The following is a 20,411-nucleotide window of genomic DNA, read 5'->3' as shown; positions in this document are numbered from 1 at the left end:
GCACAATTCCAAGTGAACTGTACCCATGGTATGGCTGTAGATAAAAACTCGAAAATACAAAAAATACAATTAGCACTATGGGCCAAGTGAATCAGTGAATGCTGGGGACAAATGCCTATAAGCTATCAGGCTGGAATCCTTTCAGGTTTCTGAAAAGTTGTCACTTTCTGTTCCATTGCGCATACAACAAATACTCTGTAATATTTCCTGTACAGGTCATGTATGAACTGACACACAAGGAAGCAAAAGTACCGAATGTGCCAGATACAAGAAATTACATAAGCAGCTACTGCTCAATATGAGAAAGCAAAATATCAGATTGAGGTCAACAATATCCAAAAGAAAAACTAACGGCTAGCCTTACGTGGTCACAAGTTCGAACCAAATCAGAAGCCTACCACAAGATACAAAAGCAATACAAACAGACACTAACACAGGCACAGGCTTCGACTGGTATTTGGCTTTGGGACTGTTTGCTGTATATTTGCATTTGTCTAAAGCTTGTACGGAGGGTAGGTACAATTCACCATAATACCAAAGTCATACATATTCTATCTTACATGCACTGCACTCGAACCACCTAATGTGACTTACAAAAAGGTTTGTGTTCTTGAATGAGAGGCTTGACTAGAGCACACTTACGGCATTAAGCTGAGCTTGGTTCCAGACTTCACACCCTCCCTCTTCTGCACGTAGTTGGCAGGAATGATACCTTCTCGACCAACCTTATTCTTTGCCTTGTACCAATTGGGGTCCTAAAAACAGAAAAAAACAAAGAAATAAAAACATGCTCCAGACTTAAATTAGCATAGCACAAAGAACTAAAAAAAAACTGCCACTTTCACCTCCATGCAATAAGGGACATCCAAGAAATTAAAAAGCATGATCCAGTCTGGACAGAGAACACTGTTGAATGACACTCCAGAAATAGAGAAGGGACACAGCAATGTGGTTGTTCTTGTTTAGGTAGCAGTAAACAGATGAACATTTTTTGTCATGGGAGCCATAAGTCACTTGATAAAGAGTCGGCATTCAACAAGTCCAGACTCAATGTAAGTCAAACATGAAGACTTTAACAAAGTTAGTGAGTCTTTATGTCTCAAACTTCCAGCTTAACCAGTTGCTCAAAGGTTGAACAACACTACCTTGTCAATGACTTAGACTCTCACTTGCAGAACAGCACCCTTCTGTAACTCAATCTTATTCTTAGAGTTACCACATACTGCAAGAAACTGAGCACATGGCTATTAGAGAGCGAGTTATTTACTGAAAAATAACCCCAATCATACATGTTTTTTTTTAAATATATGTAAACACTATGGCACCGTAAATATTGTGAATTGCACCTGCATAATCTATTGACCTCAATTCTGTACCATGTAGTGCACATTCTTAAGTGATTCATGAAAAGCACCTAAATGCAAGCATGTGTACTAAAAAATGTAAAAAGTATTTTCATTATTAGATGAGCTACATATTGTTTAAACAAAGAACTACCTCAACATAATGCTTGCATAACGTGTTTAGTATTTTAAAACACTATTAGCAACTTCTACACAATTCTGAGAACAGTTCAATAAAAATGAAAACTTTAAATTGATAACGTGGTATTGAATGTTAAAGCAGTCAACACCCACCTGAGGCAACCCCTGCCTCTGGCTCAGACACAATTACAGAGGGGATATTTGACCACAGTTGAAACTTGGACAGTAATGCTTAATCTGTCTGACTTTCAAACAGACCAAATACTATTGTTACATGCAAGTGTAAAACATGATGTTGCACATAAAAATAGCAGAATCAAGAAACTCCTTAACAGCTCTGGGGTCAAAACGATAATCAGAAAATTAATTTTCAATTAGATTTATGAGTTAACCATATCTTTAGATCTGAAATTGACCACCTGAGTGAACGGTACAACACGTCACCTATATATGGTTATTTAAAACCCACAGCAGATCTCATTCTCATAACTACTGACAGAGAGCTCAACCTTCCTATAGATATTTTATTTAAATGGCACAAAAGGGGTAGTGAAGAGGGGGATAAATCCTTCCCATCATAATAGTTTAAACATGGTCTGAACTCTTTCTTGAATCTTTCAAGAATTTGTGTCTTCTACCTTTGTAATGTCTCCAGTATATTGATTTGATTTTCATCAAAACAGAGAAAATTTTCAGGACTTAAAGCGTGCATTGACCCTTTAGGGTTGTATGTCAGAAAAACGCATTCCGTTGCAACGCATGCCTTTGCCACACATTTGCTACAACGCGAATGCCATTAACCCACATAATCCTAACTACACTAATATCCAACAATGAATATGTATTTACCCAAGAGCTGGGCACAGGAGGTGCCCGGGTGCCGCGACTGAGACTGCTGGACTCTGCCCGACACAGAGAGGAGGCTTGGTGCTGTCTGTGTTGGGTGGCTATGAACAGAGGCGCTCTGGGCTGGGACGGACTCGTTCGTGGCTCCCAGGAGGCTTTGGAGGAGAGGCCTGAGTGTCGAGTGAAGGGGGGAGGTGTTAAATGTGTGGATGTGCGCCCAAATTAAATTAAAAAAAAAAAACACATGAAAATGATAACACTTACCAAATCCAAACACGTCATCCTTGTGACGGACTGCTTCTTATGAGGCTGAAGTACGGGCTAATGCAAACTCCTATGACCTCTCTCAGCATCCCCAGCACACTGGAGGCCTGCACTTGCTCTCAACCCAGCTGTCTTATGAGAGATGGGTTGAGAAGTTTAAAGTGTGCGTGCCATGTCTGGCTGGCCATCGTAAGACTGCCAACCAAAGAGACATGCACACTTTAAACAGTGCACAAGCAGCCCTCTGTCTACCATTCCTCCCTGCGGCCACTCAGCAGCCGACACCCTGACCTGACACTCGGTTCAGGACGGGATGATGAGAATTAAAAAGGTAATACATTACTATTTATTTTTCATCTCTGGGGCTTTGGGGTGCATTTAGGTGGGAAGACGCTCCTGCGCTCCAATGGAGGACCCAGCCGTGACCTATCATAAGCAGGAGCATGCTGTGGGAGGACCAAGTGGGAGGTGCGGCTTGTGGCACTGGTTTCCAGTTGTGCTCCCCAGAATATTGAGTGGCTTTAAGTGGTGGTCAGGGTGACATAGGGCCTAGGTGTCGGGTCCTAGTGCAAAACTAAAGCAGCTTTGTGTGAAGGAATGAGAGCAGAGCCCTGACCCTAGCCCTGGAGCAGAGTGTTGTTTGATTAGGGTACATGGTGTGACTTTGCTGGCAAGCTTGCTGCGCAAAGACGCAGCTCAGGGCAGTCTTTGCCTGGATGGAGGAACTTATCACTGAGCTACATCTGTTGCCTGCTGTGACTGGGGCCCTACTGGCAACTACAATTGTGGAGTCCCTGCAGATATCTCTGGTGCACTGGGAGTGAGGGGTGGGGCAACTCTGATCAGAAAGAGGTGGGAGGGTGGGGGGCGGTTTACCACCGCCCTGGACAAGGCTTGGGGCGCCACAGCCCTGTGAGGCAACTCGGACACACATGCAAGACATACCCATTTAGACATACCCTTCGGGGGTTAAAGTCCGGTTTTATAACTTGGCCTCACCTGCTGCATCATGGGGAAATCGGACAAATATCAAGCGCCTCACTTTTGAGAGCAAACGTGCTGCCAAGGCCGCCACATGAAGAATCTCCTAGCATTGTCAATGGCGAGCAACCTACGGGTAGCAGCACACTGGAGAACACACTGCTCGTCATGCAGCAGTGTGCTGTCCATAGATAGTAAAACTGACTCCTTAAACCTCCACATGGAACAGATAGCAACGTGGCTCGAACACTTTTACTGGCGTCTGCCCCACTCTGCATTGCTCGACCAGGTGTTCTGTGATACGGTTCGGGGGACCATAGTTGAATACTTTTATCATAACAAGGATTCTGTGGAGAGTGCTGATGACAGCTGCTATCCTGCTGTATGCCGCCAAGGCTTTAGACTCTGTTGCCTGGTCCTATAGGCTTACTACCTTGCAGCAGATGGGTGTCCCCTTTGGATTTATTGCTGGGATCCCATTACTGTATACCAAGCCGTTGCCATGTTGAGGGTTAACTGTTGTAACTCTGACCCCTTTCCGTTGTCCAGGGGCACCCCGTCAAGGGGGTCCCCCTGACGCCGCTTTTATTCGCGTTGGCTCTGGAGCCCTTGGCTTGTGTAGTTAGGCAGAGAGATGCAGCAGCATCTCTTAGATTTCGACTGGTCTGCTGGCAATATCACTTTCCGCAGGTGTATGTGCAGGAGCCCGAGATCTATCTGACTGCCCTCCTTAGGGAATATGTGCGATTTGAGAGGATATCTGGTCTCAGCATCAACTGAGAAAAGTCTTGCAGGCGGCACGGTACAATTCACCACCGAGTTCCCCTTGAAGTGGTGCACGGAGCCGGTAAAATATCTGGGTGTTTGGGTGCAATGCACACCAGATCTAGTGCTCTGGTACAATTATGGCAGAGCACTTTCTGGGTTGGAGGATTCGGTGCACCGCTGGTCCAAGCTTACACTCACCCTGGCAGACCAGAGCGCAGTGATGAAGATGGAGGTACTGCCTCAATTTCTATACATGTTTGTTAATATCCCAATCCCCCTTACCCATGCTTTCTTTAGGACACTGCACTCTTTACTGATCTCACTAGCATGGGCGGGCAAGCACCCATGGACAGCATGGCAACAACTCACACTTCTGCATGAGCAAGGTGTGTTTTGTGCCCCCCGACTTCCACCTCTATAACGCATGCACAGCATGCCAGATTCTGGGTACATCCTGAGTCATATACGCTACACCTAGTAGTGGAGCAGGATGTGGCAGATCCTGCTCCCCTGGCCTCACTACTTTCACACAGCCGTACAGAGGCGGACTGGGGTGGGTATCAGCACTATTAACTGCATGCTAAATGCATGGCAGACGCTTGAGGCTCGGTCAGACAGCCTTCCATTGTAAGCCCCGGCACTGCCATTGGCATGCCATCTGGCTCTGTCTGGTCCTGCAGGAGCCAATGGTGCTGGGCCTCCTTTGGGATGCTGGCCTCCGGACAATGGGGACTTGTTCCCAGAAGGCCGCATTCTGGAGTTTCCGGTGCTGCCGCAGCAGGAGGAGGAGGAATTCTCCCTTATGCATTTTACATATACACGTTAGCAAGCAGCCATGAGCGAGCATTAGTCGACATTCTTGCGGGCTCCCCCCACCTCTGCAGCACTGCAACTAGTGCTCACTAGCACTTCCCGTACTGGGCTGGTCAGTGGCTTATATCGTGCGGTGAGTCGGAACTGAGCAGCGCCACTACTGCCTTGTTAAATAAACTGAATTTTGTTAAATAAATGGAATGAGATACTGGAGACCTCACTTGTCGCATCAGAGTGGTCTTACTGCTAAGCATGGACAAGTAGGCTGACGACAACTTAAGCATCATTCATTTCAAGTTCTTGCAGCAGATGTACTACACTCTGCTGCAGATGACCAGATTTGGGCTTCGGCAGGAGGACAACTGTCTTAGATGCAGGGCAGCGATGATGGATTTTTTACCATCTGGCCTGGGGAGGTGCCGGCACAGGTTCTAGGAGGTGGTTACACAGACACTTACCAAGGACATTGAGGCGCTGGTGCCCTGCGACCCAGGCACATGGCTTCTGGGTTTGTGCACCCTCTTTAACCAGCTAATCGTAAATTGACGGAAGTGGCTCTGTTGTTGGCAGACTGCCATGCATTGGAAGGTGGTGGGGGGTCATCTGCTACTATATCCCAGTGGTACAAAGACAAGGACTACTGCAGGGAGCAGCTAGACGTATATACGCTGAGGAGCTTCCCAAGGCTTCCAGCACTATGCTCCCGACCGAGGGGTGATTGGGCTGTTGATATATGACTACTTGCTGTTTGGTTCCTATATCAATGATGACTATAACATTCTGTGAGAAATTAACATGTTTATTGATGACTGATGATGGCAAACAAATGTAAACCAGCATTATACTTACAGCCCTATGGTTATAAGTTGGTTAGTGTTGCTGTATCACACATGCCTAATACATGTATGTGTGTATGTATATATTTGTTTTTTTTTAAGTATAATTTAATGGTTATTTAATGGTTTTAAAATGGTTTTTTGTGCAGATCTTTCTTATATTGAGCAATTAGAATACGATACATGGGATTGTAGAGGAGATGAACAAGTAAGGTCTCATGCAAAAGTAAAGCCTCCCAGGTTTTGGGGAGAAAGAAATGGGATAGAGAAATGGGCCTAATAATATCCTCACTGGAGTAATTGAGAGAATGATACTGACCAACAACTTATGAAATCACATCTCACATTGCATTACAACATTACAGGACATAAATGATCGTCCGTCTAAAGACTAATAATTACCCTTAATCATAAGGGCCCATCAGTCTGGGTTATTTTGGGTTTAAGACAGAGGCTCCAACACTTCTCTGAGCAGTCGGATCAAATCTAATAATCCCATTTGACTGTCTGCTATCCATGCCTTGCAAGGCAGGATAGGTAGTATATTTCTTCAAACACCAAAGCTACCAGACGTTCACTATAAACACAGTTTCACTATAAACTTTCTAATTGGTTTGAAGAACATACTCTAAACACAAGTCCAGCAGTATTACCAAGCTATTCTAAACGACTAAGGGCCTCCTTACAAGAATGGTGAAGTGGTGTCCTGCTTGGGATACCACTTCAAAATGTACCTTAGGGATATCACGCCACCATATTACAAATGGCCTGCCATGTCTGGAACCAAAATTCCCAGGTCCTAAACGAGATCCAAGGGACCTTGTGGATCCAAGGGACTACGTAGTTATTTCCTAATCCAGGTAAAAAAAAACTGTCCAGAAAAACGCAGAGAAATTGTGGCGGGAATTGGAGCATCCAAATCCGCACCTCAACTTGCAAAGAGGGAGTGGGAGGACCCAGACAACAATTCCAGTGAAATTACATTAGTCAGGAGATATAATGGTCATTGTCTTAGCAGTTTGCAATCGCCAAAAGAGGACCCATGAAAATATATGCACAATATTCGAACCAATCAGCTACATTCGTGACCAGTCCACACCTCTGACAGATGGAAGTGATGCATCAGTCAATAACACACTGCCAGGACACCTCAAATGACATCGGTCAAATGGAGGTCATTATATAAGGCACTAATGTATAACAGTTTTACTGCACATATGCATACTTTTTTAAAACAGCAAGAGGTGGCTCTGACTCTTCCAAGACATTCAGTATGCTAATTCTAAATGTGACTTACTTAAGATTTATTTTAAAAGAGTTAACAATGACATTTTAAATATGGGTAGTTCGTATTTAATCCTTAATTTTTTGGAAACATAATGTCTCTGCTTTGCCATGGACAGATGTGGACCACAGGAATGTAGCAAACATTCTAGCAAATTACTGCTGTGGCTACAAACGCAGACATAAGTTGTATTTGCCTTTCTGTATCCTGTTGGACACACATACACTATTATACATTTTTAGACTATTTGACCTGTATTATGCATACAGTGCAACAACAGTGTGTAGTCATTTAGTTGTTGCAAATCCTTAATAAACAGCAATGAGCATTTTCATAAAATTGGATATTGAAATCGCCCATTTCATCTCCCAATGTAAAAATCAACTGATTGTTGCTTTGTTTCAGAATAGTTTTGGATTCATAAATAAGCGCGAGCCACAAGCAACGGAAAAAGGCTACAATAAAAATTCAGTTTTAATAATACAGAAAATTATGACTAAGCACAGCTTCTGTTATGGCCCTAAAACATTCAAAACTCTATGGGTAATTATTTGCATAGACCAGCAATAATGACAAAAGTTGTCAACAGACTCAAAAAACAATATTTGAAAATCAAGAGGCCATCATTTTCTTCTCCTAGTTTTGGCGCTGTTGGGGTTCCCAGGTCCACCACTTTGCTCTCTTATTCTTTCTCCAGGTGTGGCTGCAGTAGGATGTGGAAGCCCTTGAGGGATTTGTCGAAATATTTTCCTTTTAACGATTGCCTCCATTTCGGCTTCGAGCCTAAGTCCCCTTCTTTCGATGTCGGTGCTGGGGCATCCTTCTCTCAAGGCTTTTTTGTTTTCCCTTTGGTGTTCTCAATCACTCCTTGGGATTGAGGCTGCATTAGATAGTTGTCCACCAAAGGTGTCCTTTTGCTTCAACCCATGCTGCTCTTTTGGGCTTTGTTTTCCCTCGATCATCGCTGGTTTTGGAATAGTAGCAGCTTTTGTCTTCGACTTAGAGACTACGAGGCACTGCATTTCTGAGTTAGAGTATGCTTTTCCTTCAACAACTTTTTCAGTCTCTCTTACACCTCAATGGTCTTTTCAGCGTCAGTCTTCTCCCTGTGACAGCTCTGTCTTCATGGTTTTGATCTTTGCTGCAGAAGCACAGGTTGCTCAGGATTGTTTTTCACTGCAACATGACAATGTGCCCACCTCTGCTTTTCTCTCTCCTTCATGGGCTTCAGCAGGAACTCAACTGCTCGAAGAGCCAGGTCTTTAGGCGCTTCCTGATGGTCAGCAGGTCTTGGGTCTTACATAGGATGGCGGTGAGTGAGTTCCAGATTGTGGCTGCGAGGTGGGAGAAAGATCTGCCGCTGGTTGTGGTACGGTGGATGCGAGGGACTGTTGCAAGGGCGAGGTTGGCGGAGCGGAGCTTGCGTGTCAGGATGTGACAGTTAAGTTGATCATTGAGGTAGGCCGGTCCGGTGTCGTGGAGGGCTTTGTGAGCGTGGATTAGGATTTTGAAGACAATCCTTTTGTCAATGGGTAGCCAGTGGAGGTCCTTGAGGTGGGCAGAGATGTGTTCGTGGCGAGGGAGATTGAGGATGAGCCGTGCTGAGACGTTCTGGATGTGCTGGAGTTTTTTTTGGAGCTTGGCCATTGTTCCTGCGTAGAGGGCGTTGCCGTAGTCCAGTCTGCTGCTAACGAGGGCGTGGGTGACCGTTTTTCTGGTTTCTACAGGAATCCACCTGAAAGTCTTGTGGAGGATTAGAAGGGTGTTGAAGCAGGAGGACGAGATGGCGTTGACCTCATGGTCGACTTGTATCCACCAACTGTCTTTTTTTGCAATGGAAATCGGCGACATGTCCGCAACGTTGCTGGTGCCTCTGGTGGCATTTCTTCAGTTTCTCTGCAGTTCATCATTCAAAACTCAATTTAAAAAAGGACGATTTCTTCAAAACATCTTCTGCGAGTTCCCTTTGCTGCCAGGCCCAAAAGTGGAAAAAAGAATCTGAATATGGCAACCAAATAAATGCATTCATCTGATGTCACAATGGGAAGGACAAGTGCACAGAATGATGGTTGACACCACCCAACAGCCAAAACTTTAAAAAATAAAATAAATACCAGTGGAATAAGGACTAACAGAAGAATTCTAGACTCATCCACTAGATGGCTGAACAATGAACACCATGTGTATCCAGAAAAAGTTCACACTGCAAAAAATAGAATCAGTAATGAGTAGGAAACCTTTTCACAGAATAAATTACATTTATTGCAACCCACTGAACTACAGCAGCTGCTCTGTGAACTAGGGACAGTTGAAAACACAACCACTAGAGTGCTCATGGAAAACAAAACAGTTTCCAGAAAGTGAGCACTTGTGGAAGTATACAAGGAGCCAGTCAGAGGCGGTAAAGATGCTATTCTCCACATGAACCACAAAGGCATGCTGGGTGGGATAAAACAAAAAGCTGTGCTCTTTGCCTTGCTGGGGTGGGACTTTGATCCCCCTAGCAGCACAGTGACCAGGAGGAGAGGCTTTACATCACAATACATGAGCACTTGGGGTTCCCTGCCCAGGACAACAGCGGGCCCAATTTGCTGGTGGCGGCTGAGACTGGACCGCAGCTCCTCCTCTTAGCTCTGGTAATTTTAGACTCCCCTTTGGCTATTCTAATATGAGTAAGCAAAACCTAAACCTTGCCTCGAGGGATGTTAAGCACCCTCAGAATGGTCAGAACATCAGGACACTTCTTACTTCGTCAATGAGGGCCATCACCGAGGAAATAAGTGCTGTGACATAGAAGTTGGACTGGCGCTCAGGTCGCTATCCAGCTGGAGGCAGGCATTGGTATTGGCATCGATTTTGTAGACTTTGCTTACTCCAACAGGTCTTTCCCTTTCTCACTACCCTCAGGACTTTCTTCCTGTTGGTTCCCCTCGTTCTTCCAGTGCTACAGATGGTCAGGCTACCTCAAGGGGACTTTCATCTGCCCACACTACTATCATCAAGAAAAAAAAACCCTGTTAGGGGCCGTTTGTCTAAGTCGTCTAACCAGCCCCACACTTGTGTCCCTCCAGCCTGTCCAGTGCCCGAAGATTATTGTAACATGTGTTGATAGACTTCTAGGAAAACTGACTGTAAAAACTTGAATTCCTGGTTGTCTCCACTTTTCAATCATGTGAACATTGACTTGCTACAATTTAGGATCCTATTTACAAGCTTAGAGTTCTTTTTAAAGCCCCTTCGGCTAGTGATCTTGCATGAAGGGATCCTCCAGTTTTAAAATCTTTTGCTCAGTTACTAAATTGGTTGCCACTGTCTAGTTGGCTCAGCCTGTAGTTGTTCTGCTTCATTCTATGGCACTGCATCAACTTGAACCTTACCATTGCCAGCGAGTCACATTGAGTTTGAATTCACAGAGCCCAAATTCTGGTACGACGTCACAGCTTGCCTTATTCCAGCCTGGTTCTAACCTATAACCACCAAGGGAATGTCCTTGTTTTACCCCTTTTCCAGCCCCAGCCCTTTCAGTTGACTCTTGAAGCTCACAATAATGAAGTGCTTTGCTCCAAGGCATCGGATATTGCGCTACACAAATTAGGCCTTCCGCCAGCAGCATCTCCCTATGTTATTATTCTGGCCAATGTTCCCACACTGGCACCTAACAGTGTGGAAAACACAGTGGTCCATTGACTTAGTAAGCATTTGGGGCACAATATCCACTTGTTAAGTTTATTATTATGGCTAGGGGCAGGGCTTTAAGTGGCCCGGGTCCTGCAGGTGCTGAGCTCCAGCAGTTCTAAAAAGATGGTGCTGAGACAGGACCCTATCGGACTCTCCATTTTTACCCTCAAGATGAACAACAGTCTTAACACTGCAGCAGTAGCACCCTGTGCTGCCTTTTATGTAACTTCAAAGAGACTTGTTACAGTTCTTTCACAATCTCCTCTTTTCAGAACTGAACCATTTTCAATATTTTATACAGTAAAGCCATTGTTGTTGCTTAATTATCTTATACAATTAACAATCAATGGCAAAGCCAACAGTCCTGGGTTGTTTTAGGTGTAATGTTACTCGTTGTATTATATACCTGGATGCAGTGATTAAAAAAAGCTGAAAATACCTGTCAGGTGGCACACTATGCTAAGCACAGATTTTTAGCCTACATGTTTTTAAGCCACGCCCTTAATTACATCGACCACACCGCTTCAAGAGACCTCACCCTTCCCCCAGTTTTTTCATATCACTTAAGCCCTGGCTAGCAGAGTTCCCTGGGTAGGTTACCAAGAAAAACGTTTTGATGGCCACTGAGTGGTAAAGAAGTTTGATAATACTGATACCGCAGGCTTTTTGTTATCATATTTACCATCTGGAACTAAGTCCCCTGCTGCTATCTGCCTTCTCCCTTTAGGTTATTTCAATAACTACCCCGTCCTTCCTTTTTGTCATCTGGGGTTCAACACTGCTCGGATTCTCTCCACAGTTTCTTTAAATGCCAGTCAGAGGTCTATTCGTGAGAGCAGTATACCTACCTTCAATAGATTTGAACAATTGAGCTCTCTATGTGATAATGATGTACTGCTTTCCACTTCATGTGAGAATTCGCTCTCCTGCTAGATGGATTTTTTGTTGTGCTGGAGTACTTTGGACATTCTAACTCTCCTCAGTTGGAACGTTGCTGATCTTTACAACAAAAGGGGGGGATGACGCCTCTGATAATCTTCTACATAGATTTATCACCCACCCCAGCTTCTCTTTTGTTGACATTCCCTAATTTTACCCGTATACTTGTAATTCATTTTTACAATGCCTTTCCTCAGTTAGGTAACCAAGGTCAAGCACAAGTCCTTCCACATTTTTTGGAGAGGCTGCCTAAATCCATCCTAGTTACAATGAAATGGGGCACCTTGTGTTCCTTAGAACAAGGGTAATAAAAGTACAAATGAAAAAGTGTTCTGGCAGGAATACATTTGATACAATTAGATGAGTAATGGGTCCAATGTGAACAAAGAAGTAAATCAAAGATTTCCGAAAACTGAAGAACATGTGAGTGATCGACAAAAATGAGGACGTCCAGTTTTGTATTTGAAACAATTAAGACTTGTCATCCTACTGTAATCAAGCATGTGCTCCAAGTGACTGCTCAGTGAAAGAATAAATCAGGGAGCCTTATCAAATTATAGAAAAAGAAAAAGCTAAGTATTCACAGTATATACAAAGAGCCAATACCCATGGAGTTTGAGACTGAATCAATTACAAACACAATGATAGACATTTGAGTTTAAGTGCCAATCAGTGAAAGAAATGGGTAGGCCCATAGTGTCGACCCCTATTTAGGCAAATCACCCAGGCGCCTCATCAGACAAAATGACAAATGAGATATTCAGAATGTTAGTCTAGACGCAGTGGAACACAATACTGAGTGGGTAGGCGTGACCCCAATATGTCTTTGCCACAAAGGCTTCAACAAAAAAAAAAAACAACAAAAAAAAGAAGAAGAACAAGCCAAGCTGAGTTTAAAGAAAGGGCAAAGAACACAAAGGAGGCCAGAGGTCATCAGTGCACAGCAAGGGAAAACATTGTGCTTGATGGATTTAAGGCACATATTGGAGCACACAGAAGCCTTTTGTACAAAAAAGATGCAAACTACAGGCTGGGCTGACATTACAAAGATGAAAGAAGCAGAGGTGACTGGATTAGTACAGTCAAGCAACACTGTCACAGCATCGTGAAAAAACACAATGCTGTGAAAGGGAACAATGATTAACAGAAAACGACTTTAAATGCAATGTTAGAAAAGTGCAGTAGGAAGAAAATAGTCAAGGGAGAGAACAATAAAACAAATACACTGCCACGGAGAGCTGAAAGCAAAAGAAAAAAAGTAGGCAGTGGAATAACAAGTCATTCCATCAAAAGGATGGTAAAAAGCTATGAATCATAGTAGAAGCAAACACAACTAACAGTAGGAAATCCATCAAACACCATTCGACACCATACACTTAAATTATCTGCAGACAAGACCTAAAACGGTCATGGTAATTCAGCTATTACACTTTGGGGTAAGCATGCCTTCCATACATAGTACTGAATCTATATTTTGGAGAACATGAGTTCTGGGTCCTTAGAATTAAGTTTCCTTACTGTCAGAAAGATCAAGTTTGACCTTCAAAGATGGGTAAAACTGCTCACATCCAAATGAGAGTTTCTTAGATGTATCTTGGCCTCCTTTAACTGCTGCTCATCTAGTGCCTTAAAACCGGTTGGTTATTTAGTAACGTAACATTAAAGAAGATAATCAATTCATGGTTGTTCCTAATTTTTTGAGCATTTCATTCAGGTTGGGAAGAAATCTTTGCCATATTTGTTTTCTCGTTTCAGTTACTTACATTAACATTTTCCAAATGCTCTATATGTTGTAATTAGGAGCAGTTGCTGTGTGTTACAGGAACAACGTATGAACTTATCTTTCACATCTGTCAGCTGACTCCAAAAGTTACTTTTGAGGCAGATAATGCAGTTATGGTTCCCACAATCAAGTAAGTCTTCAGCAGGGCATTGACAACTGTTGTGAGCACTGAACTTGTAGAAATTTAAAGATGAAGAACTGGCAAGATCACATTTGATAAATAGTGTCAAAAGAGTTGTTAAATTCGTATTTATCCAGTTCCACGTTCGACTTTTAGGGAGGAGAAATATTGTTGTGGGTTTCTGAGCAATAAGTGCCTTGTTTACTTTGATTGCGTGAGGAGGCAAAATAATGGCCTTTTTTCTTCTTTAAATTGGCATCTTAAGATAAACACACTTCAGAAAGGCTACCCCTAGCTGAAAAGTATTGTACATGCACTTCAGCACATTATTAAATGTCAAGAACCAGTTCCATGTGAGAGCTTTATCTTTTGTAGGATGCAACACTCACAAAGCACATAGTTATGCATAAAGAAAACATTCTCTCTTGTATGCCAATGACCTAGATACTAACACCAAGCTGCAACATATCAAATTTGAGCTAGAGGCTACAACAGAAATTTGATATTGAACGTCACTAACACTTGACATAATGTAGTAACTGTAAATACACTGTAGGAAGTGGAAGTGGCATACGTCTGCTTGTAATGATTACATCTTTTCAGGAGGCCACTGAGGATTCAATGTTTGGAGCTGCTTACAGAAAGGGAACTAACCGCTTGCACAGAGCCAATTAAAGAATCAGTGATAACCTTTAAGGTCACAAAAGTTTTATTGCAATTTAGAGACACAGATCTGGAGTTAAAATGCACGATCAATACATTATTTGTAGTAACCCAAATAAAGTTGTTCACAAAACATTAAATACATGTTAACAAAACATTCATTTTTACTGGGTTTACAAGAGAACCCTGGTTGCTGGGGGACGGGACGCTTCCCCTTGATTGGCCGAACGCGGCCATTTGAATCCATTTCAAGGCGCGCCCCTCGCGGGACGCAGAGAGAACCCTGGTTGCTGGGGGACGGGACGCTTCCCCTTGATTGGCCGAATGCGGCCATTTGAATCCATTTCAAGGCGCCCCCCTCGCGGGACGCAGAGAGAACCCTGGTTGCTGGGGTACGGGACGCTTCCCCCTGATTGGCCGAACGCGGCCATTTGAATCCATTTCAAGGCGCGCCCCTTGCGGGCCGACTGAGGCTGGGCTGGGCCTGCTTTCTCTCATCTGCTGTCCTATATACAAGTAAGATTTAAAGCATTCCATTCTTTATTTGGCATCTGTAGCTGTTATTTCCCCGGCTTCATGGGGAAGAGGAAAGCTGCCGATCCCCTGGACCCTCTGACTGACCGCAAAAAGCAGAGGAAGCGTTCTGCTAAACCAGTTATTAAGCCCAAAAAACCCTTTGAGGAGATTGACCAGTTATTTGAAGAGGTCGAGGCAATACTACATTGTACTTCTAGTCAAAATGGTCCTCCTCCTTCAAAAAACTCCTTAGTCTACCCTGGGAGGATTCAAGACTTTTTTTTTTTTTTAAAAAGACACAAGATCCAGGCTTGGATTCAACATTGACTAACAGTGGAGTGACCTCATTAGCAATACACCATCCACTTACCTCTCTCTCTCTAATGACCTAATAAACAAGGTAAATGACTCCTCGCATAAGTGTGTCTCCCCAAGTGGGAAGAGAGGGAAGTACTCCTATTTCAACTATACCACTGAGTCCTGTGATCAAACTGATCCCGAATATACCTTGTAGGAACCGGTTTGAGGCCTTAGCCGAGGAGGACGAAACACCTAGAGCTTCTGATCCCATTGTAGTCAACTGTAATGAAGAGGTCATCCCTCGTACCCCAGTTTTAGCTCCTCCTCCTCACTTAACGTATTCTCTCACTGAGCCTAACGTCTCCCTTATACTCCAGAGAGTGGAAGAAGTCAGGTCCTTGGTGTTACAACTGGCAAAATGCTTGCAGGCGAGACCAGAACTTGGATGCAAATGCCATTTAAGAAACGACGGGGTGAACAGAGGCCATACAGTGACTGACCCAACTCCACATACCTGGCGTGTACAGGGGGGCCAGGCCATTGATTATCAAAAGGGAAAGACACACTGGGCTGATACAGCTGTGAATGCAACACGCTCTAAAGATAACTTCACACAGGAGTATCAAGTCAGCAAAAAGCCAACAGATGAGGGGGATACTATGAAAAACCCTACTTCTCCCAATAGCCGCCCCCAAGACGTCCCAAATTATTTGCCAATTAGGAGTGGCAAAGAGATTAACAACCCCCTGTCTAAGAGGTCTTATGTTTCATCAAATGTTAGTGACTCGCTCGCCCCCAAACCTTCCCTCGGTCCCATCAGTGCCACTCTCCATCAGAGAAATCCTTGTGATCCAGCCATATTGTCAAACACCCAATGTCCCAAGTCCAGGACAAATATATATTTTTTTTTAAAGTCCCGAAATTGTTGCCGGACCTTAGCGAGGACCATGAGTCTAGGGTCAACAAGGTAACTCACTGGCTGCGACACCAACAAAACTGTTTATCGGTCATACGCTCAGATATCCGCAACACCAAGCGGTGGTGCCCCTTAGGGTCGACCCACAATGTAATCTCTATCGAATTTTATGACAGAACCCTAGTCGAAAGCCTCATTGCCTTTAATGACCGTACCCGTAATCTATCGGAACAAAGGAGGGGATGTATCACCTTAGAGACAGTATTGGAGGATGAAGGCCAGACGCAAGTTTTCACTCATCCATGTTGTAACATTACAAGTAGCCAACTTAGGTGTGGCAATACCATGCAGCCCAATCCTGTATGACTGGCAACAGTCCAGGAGGCAACCTTAGGGACTGATTCAGAGGAACCCAGTCCGACGGTTTCTCATGGACCTACTGTTAAAGAGTCGATACCTGAGGAAACTAACTTTCAGACTTCAAGTTCGGTTTCTGAGGGAAAAGGTCTATCAATTATGACTTGGAATCTAGCTGGCCTTGGGAGGAAACTAGATGATATTGACTAGTGTTCATACATAAACACCCAAGATATATGCCTTTTCCAGGAAACATGGGCTGAGGAGAAGATTACTATAGATGGGTTCCTTTCGTTTAACACTGCGGCCCAGCCATCTACAAAAGTGACGGGTCGAGCAAAAGGAGGCCTTCTGATGCTATTACACAAAAATGTGCAATGTGTATCCAAGGTTTTAAAATTTGATAGCCCAGATCTGATGGGGTTGCAAATCACGTTTCAACAGAATTTTAATATCATGTTTATCAATGTTTACGCTTGATCAGTACCCCGAGGGACTGAGTCCCAGATCCTAAAACAGCTACTTGACTTCCTAGATACCCTACAACCAACTTTTTATCTGATAATAGCTGGGGATGTAAACTGTACCTTTGAACCCTCTGTGATACAAACCGGTCTCACAGAGGAAGAAGATCAAACATGGGGAATTTCACAGCTGACTAGCGACTGTTTTTGCCTTAACTCTTGTGTAGCTATCCAACTGGCATCTCTTTGTCTGAAGTACGGCCTGAGGGCATGTAATGGCCGCATGCCCTCTGACCTGGACACTGCACCCACTTTCAAACGAGGCTTAGCCACAAGCGTAATTGATTACTTCTTAGTGGATGTGAGGTTGTGGCCCTTCTTGAAAGATATGAAGGTGGATGCTAGATGTGAAAGCGATCATTTCCCCCTAATACTTTCTATGTCAGGGGTTGCTTTTGATAGAACATCAAATAACCAAACTACCATGGTTCCTACTCCCACCTTGAATAATTCATCTACGAAGGTTAGGTGGCCAAAGGTCCAGTCGAATCCCTATTTGCTACGTGAGATCTATCTGGCTTTTATAGATAACTTGGCCCCATATTATGACCATGACCCCAATGATATCCCTCTCTTATCAATACACGAAGATATGATTATAAGACTCCAACGCATCTTCTATAAGAAGGCTGGGGTGAGACACCAAGGAGGTACCTCTAGTACATGGTTTGACGAATCCTGCCACAAGGCCAAGACAGGATTAAAAAGTGCCCTTATAGAAGGGACCCATGGGGAAATACAACTAGCTAGACGCACTTACAAAGAATCTATCACCTGAGCCAAAAAAAACTGGGAAGAAACAATCTGGCAGGTTTTGATGGACGCTACTCAATCCAACAACAATAAACTGTTTTGGGAACTGATAGGCAAGCGAGAGAAGGGTGGCAGGACTGGTATTTGCAACCATATACAGCCAGAAAGATGGGCCAAACATTTTTTAAGTCTATGTGATAAAATTGAGACCCCCAAGATCTCAGCCATAGAGGAAGTGGCCCAAGACCCCCCCCTCCTTCTCGGATGTGCTTCCTGGCCTAGTCCCCCACGAAGGGGACTTACAGGACTGTAACGGCCACATCCGTTTCACTATCAAAGAAACTGCCGAGGCTATCCGCTCACTAAAACTTGGGAAAGCCCCAGCCCCAATCAAAATCCCGGAGGACTTTACTCTTCTGAGACAGTAGTTTGGACCTGGTACATCAATACACTATCTAATAAAATCACTGAAGGGGGGCAGATCCCCACGACATGGAAAGGTGCCGAAATTATACCTATTCACAAAAAGGGTAACGCAAACCTCCTGACAAATTATAGACCAATTAGTCTAATTGACAATCTCCAAAAAATATTTGCCAAGCAACTTCTAGGCAGACTAACTCATTGGGCCACAGACCAGCAGATTCTTTCTCCCCTCCAAGCTGGATTTCGACCGAGGATCAGCACAGTAGACCAGGTTTTCAGACTGGCCGTGCTGTACTGGAAATATACAGCCCTTGCACACCAACCGTTATATATTGCTTTTGTTGCTCTGAGATCAGCTTTTGACTTAGTTCCGAGGGAAAAGCTGTGGGAGGTGCTACACAAAATAGGGACTCCAGCCAATTTAATTTAACTTCTGAAGCGGCTGCATGAGGATACTTATGCGCAAGTGAGATGGGGCAACCTAGGCGAACTAACGGACAAAATCCCGATAAACAGGGGGGTTCGCCAGTGCTGTGTGTTGGCACCCTTTTTATTCTCTATTTTTATTAATGAGGTGGTACAGGTTTTAATGACATGCCAGAACGATGCCCCAACCCTATGTGCTCAAAAAATCTCCATTCTCCTTTTCGCTGATGACTCTCTTCTTATTTCCAAGTTCCCTATGGGCCTCCAAACTCTCATCAATAGATTCAACTCTTTTTGTCGAGATTACGGCTTAGAGTTGAATCTCAAGAAAATTAAGTTAATGGCACTTCGTTCAAGAGCACGGAAGAAATGTACCATTCACTTAGAAGGGAATCTACTGGATAAGGTTTGTTCCATAGACTATTTGGGTATAAGACTCACTGATAATTTGAATTGGGTAGAACAGGTTAATAAAAGCGTGGGCCGTTTGCAGCATGGTGCAGCATCTATCCTATGCTTTTATAGGGGTACGACGGCAAAAACTGTCTCCCCGGCAATTAAGATTTATATTGCCAGAGCACAGGGTGCCGCTACCTACGGTGCGGAGGTTTGGGGTTTTTTCGGACTGCAATAGGCTAACTATTGGTGAAAATAGCTTTGCAAGGTCCTTATGTGCTTGTCCCCCAAGTACTCCATTGATACCGCTGTTTTTAGATCTGGGTTTGAGACGTATAGCTGATAATTATTTTAAAACCACTTTTATATTGGATAAGGCTATGGACTGTACCAGAATTGGATGTTTATAAAACCTCACTCCAAGATCTGTTAAAATGTTCCAACTCAACCACTATTCCCTGGGTCATACACGTATCTAGATGGTTCAATAAATTAGGACTCAGAGATTTTTTTGAAAAACCACATAAACTGGAAAAAGCCCACTCCAATGTATTGAAGTGCGTATATTGGTCCTATGTATGTAATGACTACATTACCCACAGAGACAATGGCAGCTTAACCAATCTCTTCATAGACTTCAAATGGTATCCACAATTTGAACCATACCTAGATACTATTCACGATATTTTAGGCAAAAGCCTATATGCCAGATTCCGTTTCGGGTCGCTGAAGTCATTGACGTGCAGATGGGGTACAAAAACAGATACAGATATATGCCCTGTCTGTGGCGTAATGCCTGAAACAGTTGAACATTTTATGTTCTTTTGTCCCGCTTACTCTCTTCCCAGGTCTAAGTGGATCTGTAATATCTGCCGTGAAATAGGGATAAGAGACTGTGCTTCCGCCTTGAGGATTTTAAAAAGCCACCACTCTAAGATTTTAATCTACGCTGTCAGCAAATATTTACTGGCAGCATGGCGCATACGCAATTCTGTTATCAGGACTGTATCTTAATTATAAGAGGCCTATACTTTTTATCTTTATTCTTTTAGAATTGTAGGGGGGTCTGTAGCAGTATTGTGTACTGTTGAAGGTTTTTTAAATTGGAATGTATTTTATGTATTTATGTCTATATGCTATTTTGGATTTTATCTTTATTAATTATCATCATCTTTGTATATTTGCTTTGATGATCGACTGATCGAATAAAGCATGTGTTAAATCAACTGGGTGTACACCATCAGCCCACATTCCACCAAGATCTTCTGAGAATACCGGCTACTTACAGCTTTCATCTAGACAAGGTTAATAGCATAATATTTCCACATTCATATTT

The 20,411-nt window shown here is 43.6% G+C and overlaps 1 protein-coding gene across 3 annotated transcripts in view; it reads right to left on the bottom strand.

The window, feature by feature from the left end:
* Window positions 1-20,411, bottom strand: part of CSK (C-terminal Src kinase) — a 507,465-nt gene that overhangs the window by 303,635 nt on the left and 183,419 nt on the right. For all 3 annotated transcript variants that reach the window (XM_069222133.1, XM_069222134.1, XM_069222135.1), the window contains exon 6: window positions 643-755. In XM_069222133.1, the coding sequence (XP_069078234.1) occupies window positions 643-755 (113 nt within the window). The remainder of the gene's footprint in view (window positions 1-642; window positions 756-20,411) is intronic.

This window comes from Pleurodeles waltl, chromosome 3_1 (genome assembly GCF_031143425.1).
Source record: "Pleurodeles waltl isolate 20211129_DDA chromosome 3_1, aPleWal1.hap1.20221129, whole genome shotgun sequence".
Lineage (NCBI taxonomy): Eukaryota > Metazoa > Chordata > Amphibia > Caudata > Salamandridae > Pleurodeles > Pleurodeles waltl.
This window is presented reverse-complemented; position numbering and strand designations above follow the sequence as displayed.